General features: G+C 59.0%; 1 protein-coding gene across 2 annotated transcripts in view; it reads left to right on the forward strand.

The window, feature by feature from the left end:
• PNPLA7 (patatin-like phospholipase domain containing 7) overlaps nucleotides 1-15,353 on the forward strand; it is an 88,235-nt gene that overhangs the window by 33,058 nt on the left and 39,824 nt on the right. For both annotated transcript variants that reach the window (XM_011957225.1, XM_011957226.1), the window contains 9 exons: nucleotides 283-423; nucleotides 2,842-2,942; nucleotides 3,165-3,311; nucleotides 6,450-6,527; nucleotides 7,264-7,469; nucleotides 10,184-10,315; nucleotides 11,447-11,570; nucleotides 13,246-13,359; nucleotides 15,200-15,269. In XM_011957225.1, coding sequence (XP_011812615.1) covers nucleotides 283-423; nucleotides 2,842-2,942; nucleotides 3,165-3,311; nucleotides 6,450-6,527; nucleotides 7,264-7,469; nucleotides 10,184-10,315; nucleotides 11,447-11,570; nucleotides 13,246-13,359; nucleotides 15,200-15,269 — 1,113 coding nt within the window. The remainder of the gene's footprint in view (nucleotides 1-282; nucleotides 424-2,841; nucleotides 2,943-3,164; nucleotides 3,312-6,449; nucleotides 6,528-7,263; nucleotides 7,470-10,183; nucleotides 10,316-11,446; nucleotides 11,571-13,245; nucleotides 13,360-15,199; nucleotides 15,270-15,353) is intronic.

Below are 15,353 nucleotides of genomic sequence, written 5' to 3' on the forward strand. Positions count from 1 at the left end.
GATTTGGGGGAGGGGGATTAAGGTGGGGAGGGAGATTGGGGCAGGGAGGGGCCAGGGCTAGTCAGAGGCTGGCACTCGCTTGCACTGACCGGCTGGCCCAGCAGATGCAGATGGCCAGGTGGCCTGAGGGCTGGTCCAGAGTGTGTGCAGGTACGCAGGGCACTGTGGGGCACACCAAGTGCTGCTGCGGGGACCGTGCTCCCCACGTGGCCCCGACTGGGCTGCACGGGACGCCAGGGAGTGCGTGCAGACCCAGGTTGCTCACCGCTGCCTCCCCAGCAGATCACGGGGGCGGCCGCCCAGCAGCTGCTGGGCCTCTGCTGAAGAGGAGCCAGTCCGTTCCCGCGCCTTCTGTTCGCAAAGAGATCCTGGACGAGCTGGAGAAGCCCGGGGCAGGTGACGCTGACCTTTCAGCCTCACAAGGTAAGGAACCTCCGACAGCTGCCCGGCCAGTGTAGCCCACAGGCCCTCAGCATCTGAGACCCAGGCTGAGCTGCACTGACGCCCAGCATCGCCGCCGAGGCGGGTGTCCTCCACTAGGTTTGATTCGTAGCTGGACAAGAGCCCCACATGCCCAGAGGGGCCTGTGCCTACCCTCTGGCTCCAGAGTCAAGGCTTGGTGGCCGTCCTGCTGCCCAGAACACCCTGGTGTGCTCCTCTGCGTCCCCGCCCTCTCTCACCCCCACCACTGCCCGGGCTGGGCTGGTGCCACTAGACGCCCCACAGAGCCATGTGCTCAGCCCTTCCCGCCCTCCCTGCATGGTCCCTCTCCTGCCTTGTGTGCTGGGTCTCTAGCAAGCCTGTGCTTCCTTCCCCAGCCCTGCTGACCTGTGCCTCCCCACAGGGACCTTGGCTGTAACTGACGTGGAGCAAAACCCCAATACGCGGGGGACCCGCCCACAGCCACGGGGCCGGGGCCTTCTCAGGGCAGCCTCCCAAGTCCACGCTGCCCGGCCGTGCAGCCGCGCTTCTGCCGCAGACCTGCCCTCCGCCGTCTGCCGTCGCCGGCCACCAGCAAGCTCATGGGCTCCTGCTGTATTCGGTTCCATCTGGGCGTCCCTCTTAGACTGTCTGGTCCTGTTCTCTGCCCACTTTCTGCAGTTCTGGAGTTTGGTTGATTTGTGTTGATTCTTTATGTGCTGTAGGTAGAGATCCCTGGTTAGTTTCATTTTTGGAGATTGTCTTCCCCTTGTCTCCTTCGTTGTTGTTGGGGATTCTCTTCCCTCTTGTCTCATTGGTTTCGGTTGTTGGAGGTTCTTTTCCCTCTTGTCCGTGGGCTGGAAAATGCCGCCACGGCCCTTGATGAAACAGGGACCCTGATGTTCCTCTGTGGAAAGCCAGCCCTTTGCTTTGGCACCTGTGATTTGTGTTTTGGGTCTTATTTATTCTTTCTTTATTCTTGAGTCATAAATAAATTTTCCAAAGACTATTTTCTTTCTTTTTTTTTAATTATTTTTTTTTGAGACGGAGTTTCGCTCTTATTGACCTGGACTGCAATGGCCCAATCCCAGCTCACTGCAACCTCCACCTCCCAGGTTCAAGCGATTCTCCTGCCTCAGCCTCCCAAGTTGCTGGGATTACAGGCATGCGCCACTGCACCCGGCTAATTTTGTATTTTTAGTAGAGACGGGGTTTCTCCATGTTGGTCAGGCTGGTCTCAAACTCCTGACCTCAGGTGATCTGCCCGCCTTGGTGACCTTTGTTGCCATAGATTGGTTTACAGTTCGGATTTTTTAACGAACAGCAGGACTTGATGGGGACATGAGTAACACACAGCACAGTGCACCGGGCTGAAGGGTGCAGCTCCCTGAAACCCGACCAGCGCACCCTCAGCATAAGCCTCGGAGACACACGCCCCTTTCCAAGGCCCAGCGCTCCTGGCTCTCCGTGTCCGGCTTCCCAGGGAGGGGCACGTGGCTGTGCTCCTGGGCCTGGTTCCTTCCTGCAGTGCCACGTGGCAGTGGCATCTGTGTGGCATGTGTCCGCGGTTAGTGTCTGCGCGGTTCCTCTGTATTCTGCTGAGAAATGGGTGTTGCGAATTCCACAGTTTTGATGGAAAACCGCAGCGCAGATGATTCACTCACATGTGCAGCTGCACACACAGGGCTGGATCTGTGCCTGGACATGCGTGACCCCGTCGTGCAAACTGCACACCCTTCCTCAGAATCCACTGCAGCTGGTCCAGAGGTCGGATACGCTGTGTGTGTAGTGCTGTGTAATGCTGAGGGCAGGCCGTGAAGGGATGCACACTGCTTCATCCCGCTCAGCCCGAGGCTGCCCAAAAGCAGCAACAGGGGAGCTCTTTGGAGGGGTACCTCAACCCCCTCCCACTGAGATGGGGCTGGGACTGCAAAGAGCCAAGCCCCAAGCACCAGCGTGACGGCCCCAGGCACCTGTTAGGGGAGCTCACGTACAGAGGGCGGCAGCATCCCTGAGATGGACAACGAGAGAAAGGGGGCTCTACACGGGATGCCCGCAGAGAGCGGTCAGGGTGTGGTGTGCACAGTAAGGTTTGATGGATTTGGCTCAGGGCCAGGGCTGGTTTCTTTCAGTGTCTTAGGCACTGACCGGGCTACCTCTATCAGTGCCCAGAACAGTTGAAGGCACCGTGTGGGTTTAAGCTGCTGAGAAAACCTGTAGTTGCTGGTCACAGAGCCACTGAGGCAGATGCCAAAAGAAAGCAGGGGGTGGGGGGATCTCAGGGCCTGACTCCCTCGAGGGACCTGAGTCTGACCTGCCGGGGTTTGAGTGGTTAGACTGCAGGGTGCGCTCAGCCCACCCTGGGAGTGTTTGAGCCTGTGGCCCAGCGAGCCATGTCCTGAGTGTCCCCTCTGCGTGTAGGGGGCCCAGCCAGTGCCACTTCCGATCTGGGGATGGCATGTGACCGTGCCAGGGTCTTCCTGCACTCGGACGAGTACCCCGGGAGCTCCATGGCCAGCAAGGTAGGCCCTGGCTGTCATTTCTGACCCTCCTCTTGGAGCCCTGCCCTCTCTGTGGCTCGCTGGTGCGTTGGGGGCACCGCTGGCTCTGGTGTCATTGGCACCTGCAGCTTCAGGAGGCTCAGCCGGCCTTTCTGGACTGTGCGAGTCAGACCCGGCCACGCCCTTGTGCGATGTTCCCCAACCACCTCCCTTCTAATTGCTGGTATCTCTGTTCTTCTCGAGTCCAAGAAAAACGTGATGGTCGCAGAGATGCCCTCCCCGGTCTCCCACCACTCAGAGAGTCACACGGATGAGACCCTGGCCAGCAGGAAGTCGGACGCCGTCTTCAGAGCTGCCAAGAAGGACCTGCTCACCCTGATGAAGCTGGAAGTGAGTGGCCCCGGCGGGCACCTGGCCCTTGTCCCACCCAGGGCCTGTGGGCTCCTCTCCGCCTCTGTTGGGCAGTGGTTCCGGGTGTGGAGGACGGTGGCTGCAAACAGGGCGCTTCGGGTGGAGTGCAGGCTTGGTTGTCTTTTGGGGTCCCCCTTTGGGAAGCCAGCAGCTTGAGATTGCCTTATGTTCAAACTCAAAGTGAGGCTTTCTGGGACGTCACGGTGTCCCAAAGCTGGCCTTCAGAATTCTCATCTATGTTTATATTTAATACAGCAGTAACAGTGTCATTATTAGAGTATGATATTTTCTCAGCTTCATTAGTTCATCTAGGATTTAATTTCTTACATATGATGGAAAGAAATTTTTTTTTTTGGAGACAGTGTCTTGCCATATCGCCCAGGCTGGAGTGCAGTGGTACGATCTCGGCTCACTGCAACCTCTACCTCCTGGGTTCAAGCGATTCTCCTGCCTCAGCCTCCCGAGGAGCTGGGATTACAGGCGCCCACCACCACTCCCAGCTAAAGTTTGTATTTTTAGTAGAGGCGGGGTTTCACCATGTTGGTCAGGCTGGTCTCGAACTCTTGACCTCAAATGATTTGCCCACCTCAGCCTCCCAGAGCGTTGGGATTACAGGCATGAGCTGCTGCAGCGGACTGATGGAAAGCTTTGAATAGGTAAAAAGGCAGCCGTGATAGCGTTGTGAGCTCCCAGGCACCAGTCACCGAGTTCCATAATTACCAATCATGGCCAATCACTTCACAACTGTACTCCTAGTCCCTCCCCCAATTATTTTCTGTCTGAAAAATCTCAAACCCGACGTAGTTTCACATCATTCCTCGTTAACGGTTAAGGACTCCGTTTTGAGGCATAACCACAGTGTCGTTCTGCAAGTGAAACGTTAAAAAGCTTTGATTGCTCACCCACCCAGCATGCTCCTGGGCCCCTGACTGTTGGCAGTGGTTCTCAGTGGTTTCTTGTTGTACTGATCAGGATCTGAGTAAGGGCCATAAACTGCAGTTGGCTGATCTATCTCTTAAATCTCCTTTTCTGGCCGGTCACAGTGGCTCACACGTGTAATCCTAGCACTTTGGGAGGCTGAGGCAGGTGGATCACCTGAGGCCAGGAGTTCGAGACCAGCCTGACCAACATGGTGAAACTCTGTTTCTACTAAAAATACAAAAATTAGCCGCGTGTGGTGGTGGGCGCCTGTAATCCCAGCTACTCGGGAGGCTGAGGTGGGAGAACTGCTTGAACCTGGGAGGCAGAGGTTGCAGTGAGCTGAGATTGTGCCACCACACTCCAGCCTGGGCAGCAAGAGCAAAACTCTGTCCTGAAGGAAAAAAAAAAAAAATTTCTCTCTCTTTCTTCTTTTTTTTTTTTTTTTTTCGGAGACAGTGTCTCTCTCTGTCTTCCAGCCTGGAGTGCAGTGGTGCCATCTCAGCTCACTGCAACCTCCACTTCCTGGGCTCAAGTGATCCTCCCACCTCAGCCTCCCGAGTAGCTGGGACCACTGGCTCACCACCACAGCTGGCTAAGTTTTGTATTTTTAGTAGAGACGGGGTTTTGCCATGTTGCCCAGGCTGGTCTCAAAACTCCTGACCTCAAGTGATCCACCTGCCTCGGCCTCCAAAAATTCTGGGATTACAGGCATGAGCCACTGTGCCCGGCCAGTCTTCTCTCTCTTTAAACAGCTTTTTGTTGTGGGAAAACTCAAAGCTGTATAGAATAGATGGAACAATCTGTGGAGGTGAATACCTGGCAGCCCTCACAGCAGCGGTCATGCCACAGCCCACCTTGTTTTGTCTGCACCCCTTTCATACCGTCCAGGTGCCACCCTTGAAGCAAATCCCATCATCATAACATGTCACTGGTGGATGTTTCAGGATTCATCTCTAACCACACACTCTTATCATTTCTGAATACTTAACAGCAATCCTTAAATCCTTAAAACAGCCAAATGGCTTCAGCCGTGCGGTCAGTGTCCCCCTGTCCAGTGGCCTCGTCCGTGTCACAGTCCACTGTGTGGTCCACACCATGGCTGGCTCCCGCATCCCCCACATCCCCTGTGTCCCCCGCATCCCTCTCGTCCCCCGCATCCCCCTCGTTCCCTGCATCCCCCTCGTCTCCCACGTCCCCCTCGTCTCCCATGTTCCCCTCGTCTCCCAAAGGCTCTGATTTTTCTTCGTGCGGCTGTTTCCATCATAGAGGCCGCTTTCTTCTCCTGCAAGCCTCCCAGCTCCTGGGGCTGACAACGCACCCTGGGGCGGTGCGGCCTGTCTGTCAGTGGCCATCGTCTGCCTGAGAGCTGGATACGTGGCTGCTCAGATTCTTCTCATCCCCTCCACCTCTTTCTCCGTCCTGTTTGACACACTTGTGGAGATGTGAGATGTTTTTTCTTTTTTGGGGGGAAACTGGCTTCACTCCCTTCACCGTCAGGGTTTGGGAAGTTTAACGATTTGGTTTGAATTCACGATTTGGTTTAAATTAATGATTTGGTTTTCCGTCATCTTCTGAGGTGATGGGTGGGGTGTCTTATTTCATTATCACTGTGGACTAGGGCTTTGTACACCTGACGTTTCAGACCTTTGTGGCTGTGGTACCCGCAGACGCTCCATCACCCTTGGTTTGCCCCAGGGCCTCTCCACAGGCTCTGGGTCCACTGCAACCTCCACCTCCTGGGTTCAAGTGCGTTGGGCACTCCTCCCGCCTCACCTCTGGGAGCTCCCAGATTCCAGACTCCTCATGCCCTGGTGGGCGTCATTCTGTAGGTGGTGTGGAGAAGGCGTCCCACTGCTGGCCATGTCAGCACCACTTATAAAGAAATCACCCTTTCTCCCTGAAATGATATCCTCTTTTACGTAAATTCACAAAAATATGAGTGTCTGTTTCTGCATTTCCTGCCTTGCTGCACTGTTTGGTGTCTGTCTCTGGGCCGATGCCCTGGTTTGGCATCGGTGGCTCTGCAGGGTGCCCAGTGTCCGTCAGGCCCCTGTTGGAGGACGGCCTCGGAGGAGGGCCTTACCCGGACTCTGGCCTCACCGCTCGTTGCCCCTGAAGGGCCCAGTGCAGCCTCTGTTCTCTGGACCTTCATTTATGCTTCCTGCCCGTGTTCCCTGAAGCCTGCTCTGTTTTCAGGACTCATCTCTGTTGGATGGCCGGGTGGTGCTTCTCCACGTTCCTGCAGGCACGGTGGTGTCAAGGCAGGGAGACCAGGTGAGTAGGGGTCGACGGGGGGCACTGGGACCACCCAGTGCTGCAGCCCAGTGCCAGGTGGAACACCAGAGAAGGGCCTGGGCTGGGCACCAGTGACTGGGGACGTCCCAGCACCAGGCCACTGCCCCTCTGGGCACCATGGCAGAGCCCCTCCCCTCAGGCAGCCCTGAGCCCCCAGAGCTCAGTGTCCACTTTTGGCATCTGCCGCACTGGCCCTTCCACTCACACCTAAGAGTGGGCTGGACAGGCAGATTGGGAAGAGGCCATAAGAGGTCACAGTGGATACAGATCAGTGGAAGTGGCCTCAGAGTAGCTTCACAGGCACATCTGCAGACATGGGACCCAAACGTGTGGCATGTGCAGGGGCTCAGCGTGGGAGGGGCCAGGCCCCAGGCGAGGCGGTGTGGGACCCGCCATGCACAGGAACGCTGGGCTGACGCGTAGTTGCTGGGGACAGTCAGTATGCGTGCGGGTGCCGGGAGAGAAGGCGTGCAGATCCGAGGCCCGGCTCGCTGCATAGAGCCCTCGAGAACCCAGATTTCCCACAACTACTCATGAAATCACAAAACCGTAGACACTGCTGAAATATTTCCAGTGAAGTCTGTGCCTAGCGCTGGTCAGGTCGGCAGATGGTCTCCCGGCCGAGCCTGGTGGCATTGTCCGCTCTGGGCCCAGAGCTGCCCCCGTCCCGTCCGTGGCCACTCACGGCGCCTCCTGAGCCCTCTGGTGTTGTCAGGACGCCAGCATCCTGTTCGTGGTCTCCGGGCTGCTGCACGTGTACCAGAGGAAGATCGGCAGCCAGGAGGACACCTGCCTGTTCCTCACGCGCCCCGGGGAGATGGTGGGCCAGCTGGCGGTGCTCACCGGGGAGCCGCTTATCTTCACCATCAAGGCCAACAGGGACTGCAGCTTCCTGTCCATCTCCAAGGCCCACTTCTATGAGTGAGTCCTACAGGCCAGGACCTCAGGGCAGGCCCCAGCCCCGCCTCCCCTGAGACCCCTCCCCGCGTGGCCGGCCTCTTCCTGGTGCTCTCGCCCTCTTCCCTGCTGCTTGCGCCCCCCTCTTTGTGCCCAGCACCTGCATAGGCCCAGGTCGGTGCCCCCTGCTCCAGCGCTCAGTCAGCCGGCCCCGTCTGCCCACAGCGATCTGCCTCACACGGCCATCTCTGTGGTCTGCTCCCAGCTGTGTTCATTTATCACCAGTCAGTTCTGGGGCTGCCCAGCTTGGCTCAGCAGGACCCACGTTGGGGCGGGGCCGGGCGTCAGGGGCCGTGAGCCTCCCCGCCCCTGCAGCCTGGGCTGTTGTGTCGGGAGCTGGTGATGTGGAGGTGGACGGGCAAGGCAGTGGGTGAGGATGCGACTCTGGCTCAGGGGCAGGAGCCCCACTGACGTGTGTCCCTTCTTGGGGCAGAAAGTGCCTGTGTTGCCTTCCAGGTCTGGGCTGCAGACATCTGTCCACTTGACCCCAGCCCATGAGTCTCAGATTCGGCCCCTCCAGGCCCAGAGCTGCCCTCAGCCCACCTGTGGGCTGCCTGCCTGGCAGAGCCGCCACGTCTTCCCATCCACGGTGCTGGGCGTTCTGCTCTGTCAGGTCCAGAATCTCCTGGAGCCTGGGGTTCGGTTTAATCCCAGCTCTCACCTCTGGCGGCTTGAGCCGTTGTGTGTGTGTTTTGTGGAAGGGCCTCCGCACCCCTGTAGGCCAGATGTCTGCTGTGGTCTCAGAGCTCTTCTGCCTGAGTGGTTGGGCAGGGGGAGCGGTCAGGAGCCTGAAGGTCAGTGAAACCGCAGCAGCTGAAGAAAGCGGGTCGGCTGGGCGCAGCGGCCCACGCCTGTAATCCAGCAAACAGCACCGCGCCAAGCTCTGCTTCAGCCTGGGGACCCCGAGCAGGGCAAGGGGCAGGGATGGGGGCAGCGGGGCCCTGGCACTGTTGGGAAGGGCTTTCTGCATGGCCTCTGTCTTCCCAGCCTGGCCTGAGTGGCTCCAGCCGGGTCCTGAGTGGCTCCAGCCGGGTCCCGATGCTGGGTGCCCTGAAACCGCAGCGTGTGGATGGGGAGACTGAGGCTCCAAGTCCCGGTCCCTCCACCAGCAGGGGACCCTGGGTGGAGCTGGACCTGTCTCCCTCCTGAGCGTCCCCAGCTGCTCCATGTCGGCAGCGCCAGGGAGATAGATGCTCAGGACGGATGGCAAAGAGCAGGGACAGGAACCACCCAGGGCAGAGCTCAGGGCCCTTGGCCCCCCCTTAATGCAGCTCAGTCCCCCGTGCTGTGTGTCTGTGTGTGTCCGTGTGTGTCTCTGTGTGTCTGGATGTGTCTGTGTGTCTGCATGTGTGCATGTGTCCATGTGTGTCTGTGTGTGTCTGTGTGTCTGCGTGTGTCTCCGTGTGCCTGCGTGTGTCTGTGTGTCTGCGTGTCTGCGTGTCTGTGTGTGTCTCCATGTGTCCGCGTGTGTCCGTGCATGTCTCCATGTGTCTGTGTGTATCTACATGTGTCTGTGCATGTGTCTGTGTGTGCTTACGTGTCTGCGTGTCTGTGTGTGTCTCCGTGTGCCTGCGTGTGTCTATGTGTGTCTGTGTGTCTCCATGTGCCTGCGTGTGTCTGTGTGTGTCTGCGTGTGTCCGTGCGTGTCTCCGTGTGTCTGTGTCTCTGCGTGTGTCTGCATGTGTCCATGCGTGTCTCCGTGTGTCTATGTGTATCTGCTTGTGTCTGTGTGTCTACGTGTCTGTGTGTGTCTACGTGTCTGCGTGTGTCCATGTGTGTCTCTGTGTGCCTGTGTATGTCTATGTGTGTCCATGCATGGTGTGCCTTGCAGCCATCACCCCAGCCAGCGTCCCGGGGCTCCTCCTCCACCCCCTGGACTGTAAATGCCACACTCATGCCCTTTAAGCCCTCACCCAGCCGCTGTCTTGCCAACTCCCTGGCATCGAAGGGTCTTCCCCCACCTCCTGTGCAAAGTGGATCCTGATTCTGCGTTTGCTCTTCCTCCTGCTTTTGCCTTCTGAGGAAATGGCAGCTCCACCTGCCTGTGGCTCGGGCTAGGCCCGGAGTCGCCCAGCGTCACTCTCACACCTGGTGCAGGTTGCCACACGTCCCACCTTGCCATCGCCCAGAGCCACTGCGCACGTCCCTGCTGCAGCCCTCACCCTCTGCAGTCTGTCCACACACGACCACTGGGGAGAAGACAATGTTCCCGCATCAGAGGCCCCAGCCACCCTCCACCCACCCAGGAGAGCCCCTGTGCTCTCGAGGCCCCATGTGGTCTCTCAGCCTCTGCCTCTGCCGGTGCCCTTCATGGCACTCACTGCCAGCCACAGTTGTGGCCCAAGTGTGCATTATGCACCTCCTGACGGCATGTGCAGTCCCCTGCCAGGACCGCAGCCTGACACAGGGCCCGTGCCCAAGGGGCACTCACGGGTGTGCCAGGAGGGGACACCCTTAACAGCTCCTTAACAGCTGCTGGCCACCAGGCACGTGGTGGGCAGTGCTGTGCCCTGGGGCAGGCAGCTGAGCAGGGCATGCCCCATCCCAGCCCCCGCCAGTGGTCTCTGCCCTCAGTGTGGGGTGGGGGTGGCAGGTCTCATCCACTCCCGAGCACTGTGGCCCTGGGTGAAGGGTAGGGCTGGAGGGATGGGCGGGAGTGACTCTGGGCTGCCCAGCAGAATCATGCGGAAGCAGCCGACCGTCGTCCTGGGCGTGGCGCACACCGTGGTGAAGAGGATGTCGTCCTTCGTGCGGCAAATCGACTTTGCCCTGGACTGGGTGGAGGTGGAGGCCGGACGAGCGATATACAGGTGAGGCCGTGGCTGCCACACACTCGGCGTCCACGCTGCCCTGGCGTGCAGGATTCGGGGGTGGGCAAAGCATGGTAACCATGGAAACCACACATGGAAGTTACCATGGAAACCACACACGGAAGGCTGGATTTCCCCAGCCCCACCCCAGCTTAGCTCGGAAACACGCTTCATGGCCTCCTGGATTTCGTGACACCCACACACGCTTGGACACAGCCAATGTTCCACGAGCATCTCTCTGTGTCAGTATATTCAAGCCCACACCATCCCTTTAAAAGCACCCCACTGGCCAGGTGCGGTCGCTCATGCCTGTCATCCAGCACTTTGGGAGGCCGAGGCAGGTGGATCACAAGGTCAGGAGTTCGAGACCAGCCTTGCCAACATGGGTGAAACCCTGTCTCTATTAAAAATACAAAAATTAGCTGGGCGTGGTGGCGCATGCCTATAATCCCAGCTACTCGGGAGGCTGAGGCAGGAGAATTGCATGAACCTGGGAAGTGGAGGTTGCAGTGAACCAAGATGATGCCATTGCACTTCAGCCTGGGTGACAAAGCGAGACTCCGTCTCAAAAAATAATAATTAAAACCAAGAGAATTGTAGAATATTTATTCATTTAAAACAACCCATGCCTGTTAACATAAATATTTTAAAATAAAAAATAGGTTTTTCAAAACAAAAATAAGATAGTGAGAAGCCTGCATTTTCTTTTTCTCCATCCTGAGTCTGTCTGCTGTTGGGAAGTTGGGTTTGGGGGCTGAGGCTGGGGGTCCAGGGCTGCAGGGCCTCTGTGTCTCCCACAGGCAGGGGCTGGGGGTCCAGCGCTGCAGGGCCTCTGTGTCTCCCGCAGGCAGGGGCTGGGGGTCCAGCGCTGCAGGGCCTCTGTGTCTCCCGCAGGCAGGGGCTGGGGGTTCAGGGCTGCAGGGCTTCTCTGTGTCTCCCGCAGGCAGGGGCTGGGGGTCCAGCGCTGCAGGGCCTCTGTGTCTCCCGCAGGCAGGGGCTGGGGGTTCAGGGCTGCAGGGCTTCTGTGTCTCCCGCAGGCAGGGGCTGGGGGTCCAGTGCTGCAGAGCCTCTGTGTCTCCCGCAGGCAGAGGCTGGGGGTTCAGGGCTACAGGGCCTCTGTGTCTCCCGCAGGCAGGGGGACAAGTCTGACTGCACGTACATCATGCTCAGCGGCCGGCTGCGCTCCGTGATCCGGAAGGACGACGGGAAGAAGCGCCTGGCCGGGGAGTACGGCCGAGGAGACCTTGTTGGTGTGGTAGGTGCTGGGCCCTGCTCCTGCCTCCCTGACCTCTCCATCCCTCCCAGGGCGTCCTGGGTTCTAGCCTGGGTGTGGCCTGGCCAGTTACTCAGGGGAGCAAAAGCCCTGGGAGTGGACGGCAGGAGTGATGCCCTGTGGCTGCTTTGCTGTGAGTCCCAGGCTCTGCCTCTGCTGCGGGCTCCTGGTACCTATCCTGGCATCCAGGCGCACTGGCCCACTTGCCTCTGGGTGTCTCTAGAGGTATGGTGGCAGCTACAACCGGTCTGGGCCTCCTGGGGCCATCCAGCACAGCAGGCCCCTGCATCCTGAGCGAGTCGGGGCTGCCCAGCTCCAAGGTGCCGCGGCCTGGGGCTTCTGCCGATTTGTGTTAGGTTTTTTTTTGTTTGTTTGGTTTGTTTGAGATGGAATTTCACTCTTGTTGCTCAGGCTGGAGTACAATGGCATGATTTTGGCTCACCACAACCTCCGCCTCCTGAGTTCAAGCGATTCTCCTGCCTCAGCCTCCTGAGTAGCTGGGATTAAAGGCGCCTGCCACCACGCCAGGCTAATTTTGTGTTTTCAGTAGAAACGGGGTTTCTCCATGTTGATCAGGCTTGAACTCCCGACCTCAAGTGATTCACCCACTTCAGCCTCCCAAAGTATTAGCATTACAGGCGTGAGCCACCACTCCTAGCCTGTGTTAAGTTTTTTTTTTTTTTTGAGACAGAGTCTCACTCTATCGCCCAGGCTGTAGTGCAGTGGCATGGTCTCGTGCACTGCAACCTCCGCCTCCTGGGTTCAAGCAGTTCTCTGCCTCAGCCTCCCAAGTAGCTGGGATTACAGGCGCCCGCCACCACACCCAGCTAATTTTTTGTATTTTTAGTAGAGACAGGGTTTCACCATCTTGGCCAGGCCGGTCTTCATCCATCCACCAGATGAAGGCTCATACACCTGGCCAGATGCCGGCAGGGAGGCCTCAGTGTCAGATGGCCAGGCTCCCGCAGGTTCTGAGGGACACATCTTAAAAAGAGATTTTTTCCGGGCCGGGCATAGTGGCTCACACCTGTAATCCCAGCACTGTGGGAGGCCAAGGTGGGCAGATCACGAGGTCAGGGGATCGAGACCATCCTGGCTAACATGGTGAAACCCTGTCTCTACTAAAAATACAAAAAAAAAAATAGCCAGGCGTGGTGGCAGGCGCCTGTGGTCCCAGCTACTCAGGAGGCTGAGGGAGGAGAATGGCATGAACCCAGGAGGTGGAGCTTGCAGTGAGCCAAGATCACGCCTCGGCACTCCAGCCTGGGTGACAGAGCAACGAGACTTCGTCTCAAAAAAATAAATACATAAATAAAAGGCTGTTCTCCAAAGGCATTTATTTCTTCGGGAGAGCTGAGACTGCCCTTGTTCCAGCCTGTGGTGTCTGATGCCCGTGTCTGTGACTTGCCTGGGTTGCGGGGAGCACCTTTGACTTCTGGCATGTTCCGGTGGTTCTGACAACATGCCACATGCCAGCACTCACTGGCTGCCTCCGCCTTGTGGTGTGGAGGGTGTGCGGGAGCCTTGGGCTCCTCCCTTGCTTTCTGCCTGCCGGGGCCATGTGTGACTCCGGCAGGCACCAGAGGCCGTCAGGGACAGGCCCAGCTGGCTCGGCCCTCCCAAGCCTGTAGCCCCAGCAGCCGGCTCCTCTCCTCAGGTGGAGACGCTGACCCACCAGGCCCGGGCGACCACGGTGCATGCCGTTCGGGACTCAGAACTGGCCAAGCTGCCGGCAGGAGCCCTCACGTCCATCAAGCGCAGGTACCCACAGGTGAGGATGGCGCAGATAGGGCGCAGAGCAGATGAGGGCACGGAACAGGTGAGAGCGTAGTGGGTGAGGCCGGAGCGGATGAGGTTGCGGATGAGGGCAGGGCACAGGTGAGGGCATGGAGCAAGTGAGGGTGCCCAACAGGTGAGGGCAAGGCACAGGTAAGGATGTGGAGCTGGTAAAAGCGTGGGTGAGGGTGGTGCGGGTGGGGCCGTGTGTGGGCGGGGCTCCAGGGGGAGGGTGGGACCATGGGTGAGTCAGACTCCAGAACAGGGCAGGGCCATGGGCTGCGTGGGTGGAGCCCCACGATAGGGCAGGAGCATGGGCTGGGTGGGCGGGGCTCCAGGATGGGGTGGGGCCATGGGCTGGGTGGGCGTGGCTTCAGGATGGGGTGGGGCCATGGACTGGCTAGGCGGGGTGAGGGTGGCACAGGCCATGTCCCAAGCTGTGCCCTGAGTTGTGGTGATCATTCGGTCCACGTACACGTGGATGGAAAACCACCTGGAGGTGCAGTCTGAAGGAGAAGATCAGAGCCCAGCTGGGTGGGGGCCAGGAACGGTGGGCAGGAAAACTGGAGAGGTGCCGGGGCTGCTTCCCAGGACAGTCGCACAGCTGCCTTCTTCGTGCTCTCTACTTGTGAGTGACGTGGGTACGGCAGAGGAAAGGGAAGCGACTCTGACTCTGAGATCTGGAGGAGGACAGGGCAGGCTGCTTGCAAGTGCAGGGTCAGCGGTGAGGAGAGCTCCCAGGAAGGACCAGCCGAGGGGCCTGAGGGCAGGTCTGCGGCTGTTCGTCAGCAGCCAGCACACGGATCCCAAGAAGTTCTTCATTCTAGAACAAATGGAAAGGGGGTGCAGGTGTGGCCCCCAGCATGTCGCAGGGCCTTCTACAGCCAGTGCCTCTCACCGTCCCTGGGACTCACCCTGGGAGGCCATCACTGCCCTCCCTCCACCGCCTCCCCTCAGGTAGCGCTTCTCCCACCCACAGTTCCTGGGCCCTGGTTCTCCCGCCCGCAGCTCTTGGGTCCTGGTTCTCCTACCCGCAGCTCCTGGGTCCTGGCGCTTGCTGCAGTTGCCCATTTATGGACCAGGAGAGCCTGGTGGAGCGTGTGAGTGCAGCTCACAGGGCCGGCAGGCTCTGGGGCAGCAGCCACAATTGCTAAGAGCAGCAGGGAGCCAGGCCACTCCTCCATCTGCTTTGTCCTGGCCTGCAGGGCAGGCCTTGTCTTCATGAGCTCCTCGGAGCAGGAGCCCTGGCCCACCCTTTAGAGGCTACTGCAGGGCTCCATCCAACCAGCAGCTTCTGGGGGACAGTATGGGTGGAGCCAGTGAGTCCACTGTTGTGGGGCCAGCTTTGCTGTACAGTCAGCCCCTGGGCAGGGTCCCTGCAAGCCAGCGACCCCTGGTGTGGGGACCGTTTGGTCCAGTCGGGACGAATGTCCCCAACCGTGCCCTGAAGCGGGGTTGGCACCCAGGAGCAATGGCCACAATGAGCCCTCAGTTCCAGAGAAGCCTGCCAGCCTGCCCTTGTCCTGCCTTCAGGGTCATGGGTGGCTTCCACTGGAGTTGTCCGCCTGCCCTGAAGTGAGAGGGAGGCTGGCCTGAGCTCACGGTCACAGGGGACATACCCCTTGTACCTGCTGGCCTGGCAACCGGGAAGGCGCCGCACGGCTTTCCTGGGCATCATGAAGGCTCCTAGGCCTGGACAGCCATGGCCCGTGCAACTCAGTTCATGGAGGTTTTGAAAAGCAGATCCAGTGCCATTTGCTGAGTCTCGCTGTTGTTGAGCATCACTGTCTTTGGTTCCCAGCGTTTCTCGGTTTAAAATGTGTGTCTGCCTGCAGGTGGTGACTCGGCTGATTCATCTCTTGGGTGAGAAGATCCTGGGCAGCCTCCAGCAGGGACCTGTGACAGGTGGGTCACATCCCCCAACCCAGTCTCCTGGGAGCCCCCACCCAGTCCTGGAGAGCCGCCCACCCAACCCATAGCCCTGCCCTG

Source organism: Colobus angolensis, unplaced genomic scaffold (assembly GCF_000951035.1).
Source record: "Colobus angolensis palliatus isolate OR3802 unplaced genomic scaffold, Cang.pa_1.0 Scaffold44, whole genome shotgun sequence".
Classification (NCBI taxonomy): Eukaryota; Metazoa; Chordata; class Mammalia; order Primates; family Cercopithecidae; genus Colobus; species Colobus angolensis.